This window comes from Trachemys scripta, chromosome 4 (assembly GCF_013100865.1).
Source record: "Trachemys scripta elegans isolate TJP31775 chromosome 4, CAS_Tse_1.0, whole genome shotgun sequence".
In the NCBI taxonomy this organism is placed as follows: domain Eukaryota; kingdom Metazoa; phylum Chordata; order Testudines; family Emydidae; genus Trachemys; species Trachemys scripta.
Window position 1 is genome coordinate 21,909,365 of NC_048301.1, and position 22,046 is coordinate 21,931,410.

The 22,046-nt window shown below is 42.2% G+C and overlaps 1 protein-coding gene across 1 annotated transcript in view; it reads right to left on the reverse strand.

Annotated features, from left to right (window-relative positions):
* RCOR1 (REST corepressor 1) overlaps positions 1 to 11,942 on the reverse strand; it is a 123,783-nt gene extending 111,841 nt beyond the window's left edge. Inside the window, exons 1-2 of the mRNA XM_034768881.1 lie at positions 11,512 to 11,942; positions 11,330 to 11,389 (exon numbers count right to left, since the gene is read on the reverse strand). Coding sequence (XP_034624772.1) covers positions 11,330 to 11,389; positions 11,512 to 11,707 — 256 coding nt within the window. The 5' untranslated portion in view covers positions 11,708 to 11,942. The remainder of the gene's footprint in view (positions 1 to 11,329; positions 11,390 to 11,511) is intronic.
* Between the last annotated feature and the right edge of the window lie 10,104 nt (positions 11,943 to 22,046).

Below are 22,046 nucleotides of genomic sequence, written 5' to 3' on the forward strand. Positions count from 1 at the left end.
CCTTTTATACTGCGTGATTTGAGTTTCACGTGTCATGTATCACCATCATATGGTACTTTTTTTTTTTTGAAGTTTAAAATGTATTGTCAATAACCGAGGTCACGTCCATCCATTCCCCAACCAACTCCTTCCCCATCCTTAAGCAGAGAGCCACCACACGTGCTACTGTCCAGATGCTGTTTTGTGTCCGTCCTTATCATGCCATCTATCAGACAAAGAAAATCCAGAGCCAGTTAAGAACAAAGTTCTCTTCCCACACAAAGAGGTGGAATATCAGAACACGTTTTTTTGTTGTTGTTAAGACTACTTAATACCAACACTGAGGCAGCCTGCCTAGCAACAAGTTGAAGTTAAACTCATATCATCCTACTTGTGTTCCCATGGCTACTGTCACGAACAGAGCAGTGGCAGCTGCACAAATCAGGAAAAGGGGTCCCATTAGAGACATATTTAAGATTCTGAGACAGAAAACAATACCAAGAAGGTATGAATGCTGTCTGGTACACTTTCCGCTACAGCCCATCTCTCCATCCCTAAAACTGCTCTAAATAGCCTTCCGTTAGAGCAGTGGGTTCTCAAACTTTTGTACTGGTGACCCCTTTCACACAGCAAGCCTCTGACTGTAACCCCCGCACCCCCTTATAAATATAATTTTTAAATGTTTTTAATTTAACAGTGTGGATTTGATTTAAATCACTAGTCAGGAAGATTCAATTTAATCACTGTTTTCTACATAAAAGCGCATTTTTGTTGGTTATTATAACCTTAATATATATTCTTCACAACTCAGATGTAGGTTTCGTTTTTAGAAGGTACACACTATATATTTTTAAACAGTGATTTATTTTGAAAACTTTTCAGATTAGTTTTACAGCTGTATCAGAAAATGAATCATTGTTTGGTTATTTAATTTACCAAAGGTAATTGAAGCAGGTATGTATAAAGCCATTGGGAGGTGAACTATCTCCAATTCAACAGGTTATTCAATAATATTTGGAAGATTTTCTTGCCATGCTGTATTAGGAGGAGAACATCACCAGACAGACATTTAAATTGTTTTATTTAAGTAAAACAACAATGTTAAGTATTCTGGATTTTTTTCTTCAACAGCAAACATAGAATATTAACAAGCATATGTCCCTCACTTCTCACATTTACCTCCAGACTTTTCTCCTTGTCCAGATCTATTACACCCCCAATCTTCTATTCATTGAACTTTTTGAAACTTTGCACTTTTAGAGAGAGGTAAGGGATTGACTCTGTGTACACAAATTTGCAGGGGGACAATAGAGTTGAGGTCTGTTATTTCTCACCTCTATATATTTATTTAAAAACATTTTTGCCGTTAAACATGTTATCTCTGGAGACACCAATCCACAGTTTGAGAACTGCAAAACTAAGCATCTCTGATAGTATCTTCTAAACTGACCACTGAGTCCCATTGGGTAGATAGAAAGATTAACCTAAATAATCTACACAGAAGCCTGTGGAACCCCATAAGATTGGGTCTCTAATCCATGAACTATTGGAACTCCTTTACAAACAACTTTTCTTAAACATTACATGAATAAATTGTCTCATACTATAGAATTAAAATTTATAATCCCTATTCCATGATGAGGTATCTTTAGATAATGCTTTTGGAGGAAAAAAAAAGTATCAAAAAAATCCGGTTTAAATCAAATTAAAAAAATCCAATAAAAAAAAAAAATCATTGATTTTTATCCACTCTGGTTTCCAACACCATTATAAATGTTGGCAATGAAGCAAGGTTTGGGGTGGAGGTTGACAGCTCGCGACTCTCCCCCCCCCCCCCCCTAATAATCTCGCAACCCCCTGAGTGGTCCTGACCCTCAGTTTGAGAACCCCTGTGTTAAGCCTGTAAAATATTAGAGTGGTTTGTCATCTAGAGAAGTGATTGACCCCACTGTTTGTGAGGAATGCAGAGTGTTTTTTCTTTAAAAAAAAAAAAAAAAATGAATTCGAACTACAGTTGTGCAGCATGACTGAAAACAGCCATGAGCTCCTTACGCAGCCTAAACAAAAGATGTAGCAAAGGCCACTTGTCAAAGTTGTTTGGAAACAGCATGGTCTAACAGCTTTATTAGTGTTCCATTCTTTTTTCTTTAAAAGTTCAAAAATCGTAATGAAGGGCCCAAGCCAGTGTGCTCCTGATTCACAGGAAAGGCAATGAAACTAGAGGGCCCAGAGAGAAAGCAGAAGAGTGGAGGGAATTCCCCAGTTCAGTTCACATCTTGAGGAAAAAGGTGGATAAATAGGTGAACTATGAATCCAGACTTTTCCAATCCTGACTTGACTGTTCCCCCAAGATGAGAAACTGCTTCCCTCTAGCACCATTTCCGTCTTAATCTTTCACTGTTTATAGGATCTCCATGAGGTTGAGTCTACAGTCCATGCTTTTTCAAATTGCAATGACTAATTATTTCTAACAAGGAAGGAAGCCAGCCAGTCTCTTATGTAACAATATATAGTTGGGCTAATAGAAGCAGAATTGCTATAGTTACACATTATTCACTGGCCTATGTTTTTGCAGACTAAATATACAATATCTAAGAGAACGATGTTTTAAGGGCATATACAGGTCTGTCACATCTTACGCACATTTAATATGCGCGATTTCAGCTTTACGCGGTCGGCAAAAAATAATAATTTTAATACTGTACCTGTAGTGCGGGCGATTCCGCCCACCATTCAACTCAATGTAATTTTGACTATACGCGGTTTTCACATTACGCGCCAACCGCGGAACAGAACCCCCACGTAAGATGAGAGTCGCCTGAACAAACTTTTTAATGCCCAATATTTAAATCCAGATTAAAAATATATATATCTGTAAATCAGTATAGAGTGAAGTCCAAATGGACTCAGCTATCAACCTGTAGTATAGACGCAGAACCGTACAATAATGGGCATAATCTAGATACCTATACAACAGCATAAATGCACAGATGCCATAGGTGGCATGTGGTTAGATTCTAAATTAGAAAGCTATACTATGAAAGTAACAGAGAATCTCTTATGAGAATATAATCTGTGAAACCTCTCCATAGTGAGGAGGAACTTGGGGTAGGGGCACTTCTACTAAAGACACAAACTCACTTCCTTGCACTGTTCATTTCCAACACTGCTGCCACTCCACTGAAAGAACGACAGAAGAGAATACCAGTAGCGTCCTGCGTGGAAGCTCCTAATGAACCATGACCAGATGTGATGAAATAGGAAAATGAGATGAGTATACACCAGATCTTCCTCTGAACAGGGGATCTTTGTGATTAGATGTTATCAGTCCACTGCAGCCTCCCACTCCCTCCCCCCCCATCAATGCAAGACAAACTCCATTTACTAATACTTCCTTTTGCAGAGTTCAAAGAGTTTAGCTGCTGTGCAGCACTGAATGTTTGAAGATGCTTGGCAGAGTGGGTTAGACACGCTAGCTTGGTCTCAAGACCTTAGACCAGAAATGAAGTGAGTTTGGTGGTCTCAATGTACCTTCCGTACTAAAAAAAAGTTTATCACATCACTATCAGTCACATTTCAGCACAACTAGTATTAGGTGCTCAAGAGAATAGCCGGGGCTATATTGGAAAGGAAGTTTCCAAAAGGAAAGTTAAAAACAAAACAAAGAAAAGGGCTATTTTTAAAAATTTAAAATAGAATCTAAATTGTCCTGCAAGGAGGTTTTTCCTGTTCATTATTTGAGAAAATTTTAGTTCAAAAGTCAATTTCATGTTTTCCAACACACACATATTTAAAAAGAACAGGAGTACTTGTGGCACCTTAGAGACTAACAAATTTATTAGAGCATAAGCTTTCGTGGGCTACAACCTACTTCTTCTATAAATTTGTTAGTCTCTAAGGTGCCACGAGTACTCCTGTTCTTTTTGAGGATACAGACTGACACGGCTGCTACTCTGAAACACATATTTAAGAGCACAGACATTCTCAGTTTGCCATTTGTTTTAGTTAATTTATATATAGAGGCTCAGAACCTCAAAATGTACAAGAGCAATTGGTAAAGATTTTACAAGGAGAGCAGTCAAAATCCAGTTCTGCTTTCACAATTGGAGGTTCCTTGCTCCAGGTCCACTGAAGTAACCAGTCACTCTAATTATGTTAGATTACAGGCCACTCAGCACTTAGAATTTGTCTTATTTTAGAATTGTAAAGCACCATGAAAACCTAGGCTGCAGGATCACAAATAAGGAACATTACTAAAAATTAAATTAAACAAGTTTCCAGAGAACCAGCTGCCCCAGCTGTCCTTGCCTAGCATCTGTTCAGAAACCAATATGGATATTCAGAAGCGACACTGCACAGTTGAAGTGTTTTACAAACCACATCCAGTTATAATACTCCAAAGGTATGTGACAGGACAGAGCCCCCTTAAGTGCATTGTACAGTTCCCCTTGATCAGAGGCAAGATTTCTGAGCTAATAATAAGAACTAATCACAGAGAGCTCTAAGCCTTTCACTTGGCCAAGTTACAAAACTAAACTAGGCTGAAAACAAAAGTTTTAAGAGCAACTCATTAAGCAGCAGAGACCAGCTACAACAAAGGATCCACTTTTCATGACTATCAAGTCAGTCCCACCATTAATACACTCATCAAAAAGTGAAGCAGTGACAAGCTTATTATGCAAATATTGCATGAGCCAGGCAGAGAAAGAAGCCACAGGCTCTGGCCACACTGACATTTGTATGTTTACTACAGCATTCAAGTTTTAGAAGGACGTTCTTCATGCTATTTAACAGCAGATAATCTCCGAGACCATCCGCATCCCAGCTCCAGGCATACCCAATGAGCACCTCCTGCTCTGTAAGAGAGTAACCAGACTGACTGAAGAAAAGACACAGACCCAAGCAACCTTAAAAATGGTCTCTAAGGGCTAAGAGGCCCAGGGTACCAAAGCAACGCTGCATTCTTGTTGGGCTGTAAGAGTTGCATTCAACACATTCCCATTCTACTCCTGTAGTACAACTGCTATAAAGGGTGACATAGACACGACATCAAGGCTCATCTGTGTGCTGGTACAGAGCCCCGCACAGAAGCCCGGGGGGTGGGGGAGGAGGGCTTAAGTCTCCCCCTGTTCTAGGGTTGCTGGGTATTAGTTCAGCCTTGAGAGCTACCCTAACTTGTACCCACCCATCCACGACTCCTAAGGGCCTTGAGGCAACCAAGAAATAAATACTTAGGACAAAGGAACCCCTCAGCCACAGCCTCTCCCCCATCCTCAATGCACTCCTTGTTAAGGCTCCTGTTTGGGGGCCTTATATCTGCTCTGCAGCATAGCTGGCACCATGGGGCTGTAGGGCACTGATTAATTGAGCCTTGAGGGACAAGGTAGCAGAGAAAGATGGGTCCTGGAAGAAAGCAAAGGGCTGAACAGTGCGGTGCTGCCCCTGTCACAGAAAATCTGAACAAAGGCAGTCACCTAAATTTTCCACAAAAAATTATTTTTGTCAGAAGTTTCAATATAGAAGTGCTCTGTCTGAAAGCCAAGATACTTCAATTTGGAAGTGCTGCTGCGGTAGCTGATGGGACCTGTTATTTGGGTGACAAACTCCCATTCTCCTCTATAGGCCAGGCTCCCTGGTCAGACTTAGTCTCCCATGAAGCTAGAGAGCTGCTAAGTTGATTTCACGAGGGGGCCTCATGACCTCCAGTAACGAGACTGTTGGAGAGGCCTCTTGGCATTGCCCAGTGAAGTGAAAGGCAGCATCTTTGGGCTACTCACTTCACTGGGCAAAGCCAAGAGCTTTGCAGCAAGGGAAGCCATACCAAGAGAAACAAGATGAACCATCTAGTTCATTATACTTTTCGCTCCGATTCCAAATGGATGACCAACGTCTAACTGCCAGAGAGCTGCACCCAAGCTTCCTCCCTGCCCAGGCATGGTCCCACAACTTCCAAGAGTTACTGGGACTGAATGTATTAGGGGCAGTATGAGCTGGGTCTCCCTGAGGCAAGATTGTACTGACCAAGTCTCTCAAAGCTTTAAAGAAATCAAATCAGCTGCCAGCAAACTAGCAGGGACTTGGCCATTCAGGAGGGACAGGAAACATTTGGATGTTTATGTGGCAGTTCTTAGTACCTGACCAAAGTGGGGTGCATTCCCAGACCTCCAGCATTTCAAATGGCACCTCTTCACATTAAGCAGTTTCTCCCACCTTCTGTATCCCTGGATCCAGATGCTTCTAGGGTGCTATTGTAATTCCTCCCTTAACAGGAATACTTCCCTAAGTCAAGAGTGCTCTGGTTTTATTCATTTATTTTTGTAGTATAGCAGGCAAGAGACTGGTGAAGGCCAGCTCTGCTGTAAGCAATCCACAAAGGGTTTCTCCCTCTCTGTCTCCCCCTGGTATCTCCATCATAGATCTGATTGAATTAGGGCACCCTCTGGATTAACCAGCCATTTGTCAGGAGTTCACGTCTACCGGAAAGAAAACAGGAGGATTCTCTCTGAAGATGACTGGACATAACAGAAGTCTGGAGATATAAGAACTAGCTCATACTTGTACTGCTGTAACTAAGATTAAAGGTACTTAGTTGCACTACAGCCATGAGAAGGAGAATTGCACAGGAGAAATTGTTTCTATCTTCTCTATATTTATAGATTCAGAACAAGTTGTTCTCGTCAAGAAATTATATAATGCTTTTCAAAATCATTGAAACCTAAATCTTATTTAAAAGTTATTAGCTATGCAAAAGAGTAAAATAAGTAACTAGGTTCCAATATTTCAGCACATACAAGATGAACAAGCAGAAAGCGATCAGGATCAAGTAACATGCACGTTTTTTGTTAGTACTCCTCTCCTCCTCCCCCCACATAAAATAAAATAGATTTCTATTCAGCTTTCAGACACAAAACATTCCCTTTCACTAAGTTTTTCCATTAAACACACAAGTACACACAGCTTTTTGTTCTCTTTTTTAAATCCTCAGTTTCTCAAAATGGAGAACTCACAATATATGCTGGCCTACTGATAATACTTTTTATCAGCTAGCTGACAATCAAATGTTGGACTCACAATTCTTTATATTTACTACAGAGGGCAATTGAGGGGGAGGGACAGCTTTTCTCAATGTATTCATTAACTCAAGGCCAAACAGCAAAACTTATCAATATATAAATATTTATAACACTTATGAACAATTAAAAACTTACTTTTCTATTTAAGACAATAAAAGCAAGTCCTGTGTCAAGCTACCAAGACCTGGTTTACCAAAGCAACATGTAGTTGCAATACCTTACATTGGGCCAATGGGTGGGTAGGATGAGAAAGGAGAGAGAGACCGATATTAATTTAAGGAAAGATTCTATAAAACTTTGTCCATGTGACCTAGTCCTTAGAGCCTGCATGGCTACAAAATTTGTATCCCTATCCAATCCACAAAAAATGGACCGCGGATGTGGATATCCAGATTTGCAGGGATGTCCTACTGCCAGTAGCCAATCCACTAAAGTCAAGGAGCTACAAAGTAAGGACTATTGCTCCACATGCATAAGTATTTGCAGGTTCATAACCTTGGCTTTCAAGAATCAGACAGATCATCATCAGGCCCCTGCCACATTCAATTTTAGCCATTATAACTTTAAAGAAAATTAAAAACCACCCAGAAAGCCACTTTAATTTAGAAGGAAATCTAGTTAATTTTTGGCTCCAAAAGGAATCTAAAAATATATATTCTAGTTTTAGTATTTTTCCTAGCACTACTAAAAACCTCTGTCCCATTACAGGAGGTTAGACTAGATGACCCTTCTGGTCCCTTCTAACCCTATGAGTAGCCGAAAGGTGAGGGTTCTCTACGCACTTTTTAGAAGTTTTGTTTTTATTCTGTTTAATAGTTTGTCATTGTAAATCCAGAGAGTAATTAAGGAGACCTTATTCTTGATTTCATGTTGTACAGTATTCACTGCCTCTTTGGTCTGATCTAACTAATGTAATTACAAAATCTGAATCAACATCTTGTTAATGTCTTGCTCGACTTCACTTTATTTTGCAGAATGTACTTCTGAAAAGCCTTCCTAGTTTAATATTCTTTACTATAACTGCCTCACACATGTGCATTATATTTTTATATATATACACACAAGAAACAGACTGGACAAACATGACTGCTACTTCTGCTTCTTATACTAATTTTGACTGTAAGCATTCAGGGCAGGAACTGCCTGTTACTCTGTAGGGTGCCTAGCACAATAGGGCCCCATTTTTGGTTGGTCTTTAGGCACTAGCATAATAAACAAACATGATTAATAATAAATATATCAAAGACATACTTAACTTTAATGCTGAACTGTAGCTAAAAGCATTTACAGTCTCTATTCTAAGATCATGGCCATGATGCAAAAAATCTGGTCTACACTGAGTTTCAGCCTCCAGTACAGCTGCAACAGTGCAGATCCCTAGCGTACACACAGTTTTACATTGGCGCAAGTTTACCCAGGGTCAAGGAGACACTGTTTATACCAGGAGTTTGTACCAATGCACCAGCTAGAGTCCCAGAATAGTCCAGGGCAAAGAAACAACAGGTTTTACAATCCTTTGTTCCCTACTAGAAATAGGATGTTTGGTAAACTGAACCTACAGTCATCGTGCATTATTATAACACTATGCTGTTTGAATTTAGTAGTCATAGGAATTTCCAGGCTAAACAATTGTTTAGGGTTGAGAGATATAGACTCTAGATAACTAAAATTAACACTTTTTGTTGAAAGGTCAAGTTTGACTGGCATTATATTCCAGAAGTACAGTTATTTAGGAATGCATACTATTATTTTTAAAAATAAAATAAATCAAATAAAAAACTGAATAGGGACGTTCAGAGGAGAAAATATACATTTTTGTGAACAATGTTTAATTGCAAAACTATCGAGGTAGTTTGGAAAACTAATGCTAAATTTTATCAATCTACGCAAGTAGAACATAGATGCGAGTATACACTAAACTCTTAATTAGGTCTAAAAATTAGTTGCACAATAATGGCCCAATCCAAAGCCCACTGAAGTCAATGAAAGTCTGCTTATTTACTTTATATCAGGCCATTATGGACTAAGTACTGCATTGTTTACTCAGGCTGAACTTCCACTGAACACTGAAGTTGTGTAAGTTAAATTTATTTTTCCAGCTGTGTCATACACTTCCCACCCCACTTGGAAGAAAGATGAGTCAGTAATTAATGCAATAACTTCTACATAGGTAAATCTACAGCATTAACTGAAAACTAGAATAAAATAAATGCAATCCTAAGTGTATTCAATTCAGTCATAGCAATAAGGGGGGGGGGGAGTTGCTCTAGTAGAGAAATGAGGTAAGCTAGAGAATTGATTTGCAAGGTTCAATGAAAAGTGTAAAGTATTGTTGCAACACTTGGCTAGAAGCCAGTAGGATCCATGTACGTTACAGCAATGTTGTGCTTGACCTACAGAACGAAAAAGAGGGTCAATTGCTACCCAATAAGCCCTTCCCCCAGTGGTCAACCAAAAAATGGGAGTTCCCATGTGCAGAGAGACCTTGTATCCTATTCTGTCAACCAGAAGAACCAACGAGAAATGTCTACCCAGGAAGAAGACAGAAGAGACAGGCAATACAAATAAAAAAAATCTGTAAATAACTATATGAAATGCTGTAACTAAAAAGATGTTCAACCTGGGTATCCACAAAAAATGCATAAGTTAATTGATTTGCAGAGACTGCAACAGTGTAAAAATTGAGAAAAACCAACCTATTCCATTAAATAAAAAGGCACCCAAAACATCTTTATCCTCTGCATTGAAAAGCTCAAGAATATATATTTCTGAATTTAGATTGATATAATAAGTCAATTAACAGCAGGAGTTACTCTCTGGTTTGTTCTGAGAAATGAACTATTGTTATTTTCAAGTCATGTGTTTTGTTTTGTTCTGAGAGGTACAGAGGATTCAATTAAGTTTGAGATATGCAAAAGGCAACTCCAAGTGTTAAGACCTCCAGACAGTAAGAGGGTTTTCACTAGCTTTAACCTACAGTTACAAAAGAACAATTAAAAAACACATTTAAAAACTAAGGAAGTCGGCAGTCTACCTTTCCACACACAGCTGTAGACACATCTATACTAAAATGTTTGAATCGCATGCCTTCCAGTACAACTACAATTCCTTTGTTTGCTCACAATTTGCTTCCATACCACTTTAAATTAGCTTACAAAGAACTGCAGCAGAATAGATGGAATGTGGAACATTTTGGCAACCAACTGGTTCTTTTTAAGATTTTTTTTTTTTTTTTTTTAAACAGCCACATTAGTTTGACTAAAATAGCCATATTCGAATAGATTTCAAAAAGAGGAACAGGCATTTGTGACTTCATCTTTTTTATTTCTACCCTTATGGTCGAACCCACAAACATACAAGTCGTGTGGAGGGGGGAGCGGAAATCTAACTGCCATTTACGGTCTCTCCTAGCCAAATCAGCTTCTCTGCTTTTCTCCCTGTTTGCAAAGCGCCCTCTGGAAAGCATCTGGACTTCTTTTATTAACCGTTGGGGGGGGGGGGTCGTTGTTCTCCTCTGGCCCTGAATGTCTCGTTTTGGGGGAGGGGAGAGGGTATATGTGTGTGTATTTTTTAAAAGTCCTGGGGGTAGGAGAATAGAAAACCCACTAAAGGATTCGATTTCATATTAGTGCCAGGGAATTTGATGAAAGTCCTTTTAATTAGTGCCATGATAGTCTCTTAAAGACCCAGATCCCAATCCGATCATCGTGAATATGAAACTAACCACACCTGAAGAAAGAGAGAGAGAGAAAAAAAGGGGGGGGGGGGGGGGAAGAAAGTAGCGCGGCTAATCCCGCTTGCTTCCGTGCCACAGAGTAAGATATTCCTATTTCCCTGGGGGAGGGCGGGGGCGAGGAGGGACGTAAATAGATCTATAGCTATAGTTTGGGTTCTATTTCATGGAAAAGGAAAGATCTCCCTTCCCCCTCCCCCCTAGTCTGGAGGCACGTTTCCCCTACACGTTCCCCCCTTGTTGCTGTTCTTGCCTTGGACAGCAGGGTGAACACACACACAAAAGTTGTTGATTTCCCCCTCCCTTTTTAATTACGACAAATCTTATACAACAAAGTGACCTCTCCCCCATCCCCTCAATAAAACAGTCTTATGTCCAGCGGATCAATCCAACCACTAACCCCCAACTCCCAAACGCAGGATGTCAGATCTCCAGCCAGAGACAGACACACACACACACACACACACCGCCGTTGGAGGCTCCTAACCCACTCACACACAATGGTGCTGAATCCTTAGGAGACGCTAGAAACAAAATAACTCACCCGGATCAAAATCAGGAACCACGGCTTGGTACTGGGCTCCAACTCTCATGCCTCCTCCTGCTAAGATGTCAAAGAGAGAGTCCGAGTTAGAAAGAACGTGCTTCATTGATTCGTGTGGGTGAGAGAGAGATTAATAAGAAAATCCCGGAGCGAGTTTGAGGCTCCCACTTCAGGGGACTTACCATGCTCTTCATCACTAGAGGAGCCAGAGCTGCCTTCCTCCCAGGAGTTGCTGCTGCTATTTCCATTGGGTGCTGCTGCCGCTGCCAAACTTTTATTATTCCCATTATTATTAGCACTGGCGGCAGCAGTGGCATTATTATTCCTGCCTCTTCTCTTCCCTGAGACCTCTGGGCCCTTCTCTATCATGGCTGGCATTTGGGGGTGAACCTGGCAGAGAGATCAGAGTTAACTTGGGGGGCTGGAGGGGAGGGGGTAGAGACAAGGGGCTGCTGGAGCCTGGGAGCAGCAGAGGCTGGCAAAGCCCCCGGCTGGGGGGAGAGAGGCGGAGGCGCTTTCAGTGTGTGGCCGCTTTAAATCCCCTGCACGGCGAGGGCTAGAACTTTGAGGCTCATCCCAGCGCTGCACTTCCCTGCACTGGGACACTCGTCAACCTGCGCTGCTGCCTGCACGGCCCTGCCTCCCCCTCCGCTCCCGCGGCCTCCCATTGGAGGCCCCCACATTTTGGGAGGCAGGTGCCTTTGCCATTGGCCGCCCCACCCCGTCCATCAAGCCGGCCCGGCGCTTCCGTTTGTCAGGTTAGGTGGAGGCGTATCGCCCGCTGTACGTGGTTGGGTTTTGCAATCTCTACGCCCAGTGATACAGCCCCTTCCAAGGCTACATTGTATCGGGGAGGGAAGGGGGAGTTTCACGCCTTGGCCCCAGAGGCGCTTCCGAGACGCAGGGAGCTTTGGGGAGGGGCTTGAAGAGGGGGAGGGGATCGGGCGGAGGGGCCCCGGCGAGGGGGCTGCAAACCTCCTGCTTTGAACTCATCAGCATCGGGCTGGGAACTATTTTCCTCCTAGCGGAAGGTTACGCGGAACACGCCGCTCAGTTTGAATGGAATCCCCATACAAAGAGAGAAACTAATTGCTACAAAGTGTCCCCGGGCTGGGGCCGGCCGCCGCGGGGGAAGGGGGGCGCTGGGACCAGGCGGCGGGGCGGCAGCCAGGCTGGCGAGACCTGCCTATGCTTTGGCCGGGCAGAGTCGCCCCTCCAGCGCCAAGAGGAGTTTGGTTGGGCGGGGAGGAAAAGTCCTTGCAATTGCTGGAGTTGGCCAAATTGCCCCCTCGGTGGCGCCGGGTGGGGAGGGAGACCAGGGCATTAGCCGAGGGGCAAAGCAGCAGCTGCCACCCCACCCACCTGAGCAGCAGGCGCCTGGCAAGGGGACAATGGGCAACAGAGTTTAACGAAACAATAAAAGCTGGAGGGAGATTGGTGCTGGCCGACTGGCACTGAAGTCAGCAGGGTGCCACACAGGTGTAGGGATCAGCCCTTGCATAACTGATAGCAGGATCAGGCCCTTGAGGGCCAATCCTACAGACTCTTGCCCACATGGCAAGCTTTGTTCATAAGAGCTGTCCCAGAAAACTGCTCATGTGCATGTTTGCAGGGTCAGGTTCTTAGTCCCAGATCCTCAAAGGCACCTCGTTGCCTACTCTGTCCCCATATCTACTCTGGCAACAGCATCAGAGGACCCAACCACATCAGCCACACCATCAGGGGCTCATTCACCTGCACATCCACTAATGTCATATATGCCATCATGTGCCAGCAATGCCCCTCTGCCATGTACATTGGCCAAACCGGACAGTCCCTCCGCAAAAGAATAAATGGACACAAATCGGACATCAGGAATGGTAACATACACAAGCCAGTAAGTGAACACTTCAATCTTCCTGGTCATTCTATCACAGATTTAAAAGTCACTGTCATTGAACAAAAAAACTTCAGAAACAGACTTCAAAGAGAAACAGCAGAACTAGAATTCATTTGCAAATTCAACACCATTAATCTGGGCTTGAATAGGGATTGGGAGTGGCTGGCTCACTACAGAAGCAGCTTTTCCTCTCCTGGAATTGACACCTCCTCATCTATTATTGGGAGTGGACTACATCCACCCTGATTGAATTGGCCTTGTCAACACTGGTTCGCCACCTGTGAAGTAACTCCCTGCTCTCCATGTGTTTGTATATAATGCCTGCATCTGTAGCTTTCACTCTATGCATCCGAAGAAGTGAGGTTTTTACTCACGAAAGCTTATGCCCAAATAAATCTGTTAGTCTTTAAGGTGCCACCAGACTCTTTGTTGTTTTCAAAGGCACCAAATATCTTTAAGGATCTGGGCCTTACATCTTACAGAAATAAGGTCCTTGCCATGAGGAGTTTGCAGTGTAAGGTTTGACCTTGTAGAGCTTTCTCTTGTGACATCAACTGGCTCACTCCCATGGAAACTGCTCTTCTAAGGATTCCCAGGTTGGGCCCTGACAGACATATGGCTCGCAAACCATACATCACACTCCACATTTCTTCCACTTCCAACCTGCAAACAGCTACGTGGGCAGACACTTGTGCCTGTGCAGATTCAACAGCACGACTGGGGTTTTGAGCCCTAATCCTGCAAGGAGCTCTGCTCAGGCAAAAATCTGAGCCCACAAAGACTCCCCTTTACTGCTCTAGGGCTTCACATGGGTGCTGGAATCTATCCACATGGAGGCAGTTGCAGGATCAGGGACTTTTGTTTTCATACCCGTACAGTTGTGGTACAGTGCCTACCACAACAGGGTCTGATCCTAAACTGAGTGGTGCTACAGCATTATCAATATCAAGCAATAATAATAATAGCAACCACAGTTTGGTAGGGCAAGGGCTGTGAAAGGAGTCAGAGGACAAAACAAGGGGAGAGAAAGAAGTGAAGCTGTAAGCGCACTTTTCCTATCTTCCCCCGTTTCTTCTGAATTGCTTCCCGTGAATGACGTTTGTTCAGGGGAAAAAATACTTTTACTCTTACTTTGCGAAAAAAGTCGTGACTATCCCTGCCAAAGAGAGACAGTTGGAATGCACAAGCTGTAAAGGTGTATTTACTATTTGAACAGTACAGTAGTATGAGGTAAAGCAAAGTAAATCTAGGATGGCTTGTACCTTCTATTACTAATTCAAATTACCTCCTGCAGCAGCTATTTTTTATTGGTCAGCAGCACAATTAAAGCTGCAGTTTGACTAGCTGCAGCTATCTGAATGTCAGACAAACTGTCTCCAGTCACACCCCACCTCCCCCGCCCCTCATTTAAATGTGAGGGAACTTGAAACGGGAAGAGAGAAAGCCTGCTGATCGAGATATTGTGGGGGGGGTTAATATATTTGGCTTATTTACTATTTTACTGATTACTCTGCCTTACACTGGACAGGTCTACACTACGCAGTTTTGCCAGGATAGCTATGGTGATTAGGAGTGTGAAAAGCTCATCCCAAGTAAATTAAACTAAACCAAATTAAGGCCACCTCAGTTCTGAATGACAGCATCCAAACAGGGGTTTAAGGTAGTTTAAGGGCTTGTCTACACAGAGGATCTCAAGAAAGTTAATCCAAATTAACTTTTTTAATGGATTAGTAAACCACATTAAAACCTCTGTGTGGACACTCTTATTCAAAATTAAAGTGGTTTTACTTAAACTAAATTGAATGAAGGCCATTTTAATTCTGAATGTGTCCACAAAGGCATTTAATGCAGGAGTCTAAAAGTTAATTTGCATTAATTTTCCTTAAGGCTTGTCTACACTACTGGGGAGATCCACGCTGTTGCAATCGATTTAGCAGTAGATTTAGCAAGTCTAGTGAAGTCCTGCTAAATAGACGGCAGAGTGCTCTCCGGTCAACTCCAGTACTCCAGCTCCCCAAGAAGGGTAAGATAAGTCAATGGGAGAGTGGAAGGGGTAAGTCGACCTAAGCTACGTTGACTCCAGTTACGTTATTCCCATAGCTAGAAAGGAGCACCGTAATTTAGGTCAATTTACCCCAGTAGTGAAGACAAGCCCTTAAAACACTACAGCGACATATTTCAGAGTAGCAGCCGTGTTAGTCTGTATCTGCAGAAAGAACAGGAGTACTTGTGGCACCTTAGAGACTAACAAATTTATTAGAGCATAAGCTTTTGTGGACTACAGCCCACTTCTTCGGATGCATATAGAGTGGAATAAATATTGAGGATGTATATATACACACATATAGAGAGCATAAACAGATGGGAGTTGACTTACAGCGACATACCTTTCTTTGATCTAGTGCTGTTTACACAGGGATTTAGGTAAATTTAACAATGCTACTCAGGGGGTGTGGCTTTTTCACACCTCTGAACAATGTAGTTATTACAACCTAATTTTCTAGTGTAGACCAGGGTGTGGCTTTTTCACACCTCTGAACAATGTAGTTATACCAACCTAATTTTCTAGTGTAGACCAGGCCTGTGTGTCCCCATGTAAACAACCCCAAAATGATTTTACTTCTAGATAGCTGCTTATCTCATCAAAGAGGGTCTTGTTTAATTTTCATCACTATACTTTCTCCCTTGACACCAGACGAGAAAGAAATATATAAACCAGCCCCTGTGAAATATACGTCAGCTTCCTTCAGAATAATGTCCTCTTGTCTATATTCATCTCCATTACATATACCCAAATTATGCCTACTCTTAAAACACTACAGCAGCACAGCTGCAGTGATGGCTGTAGCGCATCAGTGTAGATACTTACTACAGTGACAGGAGAGGTTCTCCTGTCATTGTAGTAAATCCACCTCCCTGAGAGGCAGTAGCTAGGTCATTCGAAGAATTCCTCCATCGACTTAGCATTATCTACATGGGGGCTTAGGTCTGATTAACTACGTTGTTCAGGGATGTGGATTTTTCACACCCCTGAGTGATGTAGCTGGGTCAATCTAATTTTCTAGTGTAGACCAACCCTCAATGTATACATTTTATATATACAGTAGAACCTCAGAGTTATGAACACTAGAATTACGAACTGACCAGTCAATCACACACCTCATTTCGAACCCAAAGTACACAATCAGGCAGGAACAGAGACCAAAAAAAAAAAAAAAAAGCAAATACAGTATAGTACTGTGTTAAACAAACTACTAAAAAAAAAGGTAAAGCAGCACTTTTCTTCTGCATAGTAAAGTTTCAAAGCAGTGTTAAGTCAATGTTCAGTTGTAAACTTTTGAAACAACCATAAAGTTTTGTTCAGAATTACAAACATTTCAGACTTTCAAACAATCTCCATTCCCAAGGTGTTAGTAACTTTGAGGTTCTACTGTACAATCAGTATATAGATAGATATTTATCTCAAATTCAGTATACATGTACTAGTAGCTGCAAGCCTGTGCTTTCACACAGGTGTAATTCATAGAGTCAAAATAACTAACATCATAAAAATAGGACAGTAACGGACCACGAATCCCAGTGATGATTGAATCTGAATGATATTCTTTACATAAAGAGCTCTCAGCCAGTCTTGTATCTCTTCCCATTGCTTCAGACTGATTTAACAGACATTCTAGGCTCCACAGTGATAATCCTGGAGTCTTGTTATATAGATACACATACACAGTTTGTGTGTGTATTTTTAGATAGATTCGATTCAATACACATACAGTTTGTGTGTTTTTTATATATATATATAAAATCACAGTATATATGTGCACATATAGAAAAAATCCACAGTGTTTTATATTCTCTCCCAGTATATTGTAAAATTGGTTATTTTGGCAGTCAAAATGTATTACTTTTTCACTAATTCAAAAAACTAATTTCACAACAGCAATTTCTGGTTCCACATTTTTTTTCACAAGGATGTTCTAAATCACGGGAATAATAAGTGATGCTCTCAAGCTTCCAGCATAGCAGCTGCAAATATTTCTTGGTGCAAAATGTGTTAGTTTTACAGTATAATACACACATTTCATGAGAGACAGAAATGCAAACTTGGCAGAATGCTAGTTATCCTTTTCTGTATTCTAGGCTCCAGTATTTCTACTTCAGAAATGTGGGTGGTGGGAATAGTTTCTGATTTTCCTTTGAAAAGGACTTTGAGTTAGATACAAAACGAGTTTATGTTGACACTGAGGCCCGAACCCTGCAAAGACTCCTGCATGTGCTTACCTTTATACACTTGAGTAGATCTGTTTAACTCAGGACTAATCATGTGCTCAATGTTAAGCATGTGCATAAGTCTTTGCAGGGTCACAGCCTAATTTTGTATTTTTTCTATGGTTATATCTCTTATATAGTACCTTTGGTGACTATATGCTCAAAATTAGGACTCAAAATTAAAATATGGTTTTATATTATAGTATTATGTATTTTAATAATAAAGTATTGATAATTTTACTTTCCTAACAACTGTTCAAACAACACTTACTGCCAATTTTATAAATCATTTATTATTTTCAAACTTGATTGAATTGTACTACACTTACATTAAGTAGCATTTAGTAGGAGTTTTCCCACTGATTTGAATTGGAGCAGGATTAAGTCCCATATGTCCCTACTCCTGCACAGAATACAAGTGACAAGGTGGGTGAGGTAAAATGTTTTATTGGACCAGCTTTTGGTGGTGAAAGAGAGAAGCTTTTGAGATGCACAGAACTCTTTTTCATAGAGTTCTGTGCAGCTCCAAAGCTTCTCTCTTTCACCAACAGAAGTTGGTCCCATAAACAATATTACCTCACCCACCTTGTCTTTCTAATAGCCTGGGACCAACACAGCTACAACAACACTGGAACAGAAGTGGCAGATGCCTCCCACGCAAGAGCCATCTGTTGGGATGATGGGGAACCCATTACCATTCCTGTTTCCACAGGCCGTAGTCCCTCCCCAAGCCTGAGATCTGCCCTGGATAAGGGGGACTCCCTCTCTACCCACCCAAGCAGAAGAGTTTATACATGAGATCTATGTTACAGCAGTGAGCGTCCATGTTAACACTCCACCGAGATGAATGGGACAGCTGATGTCAGTCAGAATTGTTGTTTGAGCTGTTTGCAGACTTAGGCAGATATCGCTGCACTTTTCCAAACTTTTCCTTGCGAACCCTGAGGGCTACAAAGGTAACATCATTCACGTAGACAGGCCCTTAAGCTTCTAACTTTTAAATGTTTGTTCCAACTCCCCCTGCTCCCCCCCCCCCACCTTTCCCACCAAAACGTTTTAAGCTTTGAGAGAATATAATAACACGGTGTAACAATTTGTGGTTTTTGCCCTATGGGACAAACTTAAAAATCCATCCCAAACAATATAGAAAACTCTGCCCAGAGCATCGATGAGTGTGTAGGCAGGAACCACATACACACTACAGAATTTTATTTTATTTTTTACAGATAACAGTGGATGCACTTTTGGCTCCCCATGAATACTGACAAGTATCAAGTGAGAAAAGTTTAATGCAACAAATTCCATTCCCCCAGTTTACTTCAATTGCCCTTGATACAGTTGATCTTAGGAAAACTCTACCATTCTTAGTCCTCAATCCTGCAAGCTGATCTGCATGGGCTGACATATGAGCCTGCACAGAACCTTCACTGACTTCAGCAGGGACCCCTGCAGACAGAACATTCTGTCCACATTGTTCAGCTTGTAGGATTGGGGCTTTAGCCCCTGCTCCTGCAATTGAGTGCATGCAGGTGCACCCATGTACAGTAACTCCTCACTTAACGTTGTCGTTATGTTCCTGAAAAATGCGACTTTAAGCAAAACGATGTTAAGCGAATCCAATTTCCCCATAAGAATTAATGTAAATGAGGGGGTTAGCTTCCAGGGAAATTTTTTTCACCAGACAAAAGACTATATTTTTTATATATAGATAGATAGATAGATACACACACACACACACACACACACACACACTATAAGTTTTAAACAAACAATTTAATACTGGTACACAGTGATGATGATTGTGAAACTTGGTTGAGGTGGAGGAGTCAGAGGGTGGGATATTTCCCTTATTGCTAAATGATGAACTAGCACTTGGCTGAGCCCTCAAGGGTTAACTCTCTCAGACTACAAGCAGCAGGAATGGAGGGAGATATGCGCATTTCCCCTTTAAGTACACTGCCTTGTTAATTAGATCAGCTTGCTGAGACCCCAGCTGCTGCAAGTCCCTCCGTCCTGAGCCCTGGTATTTCCCCCCTGCAAGATGGGGTAAGCGGGGTGCAGGAGCAGTGGGGAGGGGAACACCCTGACATTAGCCCCCCTTTTCCTTCCCTCCTTCCTGCACAGCAAGCAAGAGTCTCAGGGAGCAGCTCCAAGGCAGAGGGCAGGAACAGCACATGGCAGTGCGGGGAGGGATAGCTGCAATTGCTAGCCTGCTGGGCAGCTGCTGCACAGGGAACTTAGGGGAGTGGGGAGCTGATAGGGGGGCTGCCGGTCCACCTTGGTTCCAAGCTCCCACCAGCTAGCTGCAACGGGCTGCTCTTCCTGCAAGCAGTAGACAAAGCAGGCAGCTGCCAAACAACATTAGAAGGGAGTATTGCACAACTTTAAACAAGCATGTTCCCTAATTGATCAGCAACAAAACAACGTTAACCGGGACGACTTTTAGGGCTGGTCCACACTAACCCCCCAGTTCGAACTAAGATGCGCAACTTCAGCTACGTGAATAACGTAGCTGAAGTCGAAGTATCTTAGTTCGAAATACAAGGTACTTACCGCGGGTCCACACACGGCAGGCAGGCTTCCCCGTCGACTGCGCATACTCCTCTCGCGGAGCAGGAGTACCGGTGTCAACAGCGAGCACTTCCAGGATCGATTTATCGCATCTAGACAAGACGCGATAAATCAATCCCAGAAGATCGATTGCTTACCGCCGAACCCGGAGGTAAGTATAGACGTACCCTAAGTGAGGAGTTACTGTACCTACACAGAGCTCCACTGAAGTCAATGGGGCTATGTGTTGGCTCAGGTGTGTGTTCACATGCAGTCAGTCAATTGAAGACTATAAATGTTTTGGAGCAGGGACAGCTTCTTCCTAGCACAAAGTGGCCCTGATCTTGACTGGGGCCTCTGAGCACAACTGTAATATAAGTAAACAAACATTGTTCATCTGCTCAGCAGTGAGGACACCAAAGCAAAAATCTTCCCCTCCTTGTAAACATAATGATCTCAGTTTTGTATATTCACTCACTGATGGGTATATTAGTAGATCTTATTTTCAAATAACTTTTGAAAAAGTGGATGATTAGTTTTGCCAAGCAGTAGGGTTCATCTACTGCCAGCCAATAAATGAGAACCTTTTTATTGGCACTGATCATATTAGGCACACAAGCAGCATATACACTACATATCAATCAGTGTGATCAGGAGCCATCTGTGGTAAAGACAGCTAAACTATTAACTGGAGTTAGAGAGGAAAGATGATTTAGTGATTAGGGCACTAGCCTAGGACTTGGGAGACCTGAGTGCAATTCCCTTCTCTGCCACTGGCTGCCTGCATGACATTGGCCAAGACACTTAGCTTCGCTGTGCCTCAGTTCCCCATCTTACAGATGGGGAGGATAATAACACTACCCTAGCTCACAGGTGTTTTGAGAGAATAAATACATTACAGAATGTGAAGTGTTCACATACTACAGTGGTGGGGGGCCAGATAAGTACCATCGATAGACGTCATTCCCAAGCAAAGTCCTCTGCTCCGCCATAGGGTCAAGAGTTTGGATAGTCCATCAAGGTGACAACACTGAAGTTACACATGCACATGGTTGTCAATTGCTGTAAGAAAGGGATTACTTTACAGAAAACCATTCCTAATTTCCTCAGTCTTGAGAAGCAGCTCTCACCATATGTATAATGTATTTCAATATTCTTGTTTATACCAGGTATATATATTCTAGTAATGGCCATGCTGCAGCAAATGAGATAACTTTGGTCACTCATAGTAGAAAAGATAGTTACCCTGTCTGCATACTGGATTTAATACTTAATATTATTCATATTACTATCACACCTAGGGCCCTAGTCAGAGACCAGGACCCCATTGTCGTAGGCAGTGTTCAAACACAGAACAAAAACATGGTCCCTGTCCCCAAGGAGTTTACAATCTAGGTATAAGGCAAGAGACAACAGATAGATATAGACAGACGGGGAGTACAAGTTAATACTGTCTTGTCGTTTGTCAGCATGGCATGGTCTCTGCACATTAAATGACTATCAGAAAAAAACATTAAGCATTGAACAAGATGTCTCAGAATAAACATTAAGGTTCTTTCTCTAGGTGTTAAGTCACTGTGGAAGCAGATCAGAAACTGATTTATAATCTCATATTAGAGCTCCATGACACCAGCTTTACACAAGATGTAGGCTGGAATTTTCAAAGCAGTTTAAGGAAATTAGGTGCCCAATTCCTATTCACTTTCAATGGGATTTGGGTGTCTAAGTGCCAGATTTTCAAAGGTATTTAGGTGCCTAAATATACAGATAGGTGCCTGGTGGGACTTTCAAAAGCACCTACACACCTAGCTCCCATTGAAATCAAGGCCCAGTCTACACTTTGACACCCTCCCCCATGTAATAACCTCGTGACCCCTGAGGGGTCCCAACCCCCAGTTTGAGAACCCCTGCTCTAGAAGCAGTCTTTGGTTTCCTGTGACACACTTCCGGCTAGAACAAAGAAGCCCAGGGCAGGGCAATAGCAGGCTGAAACTACACAGAGTAGTAGGAAGTTTTGCTATC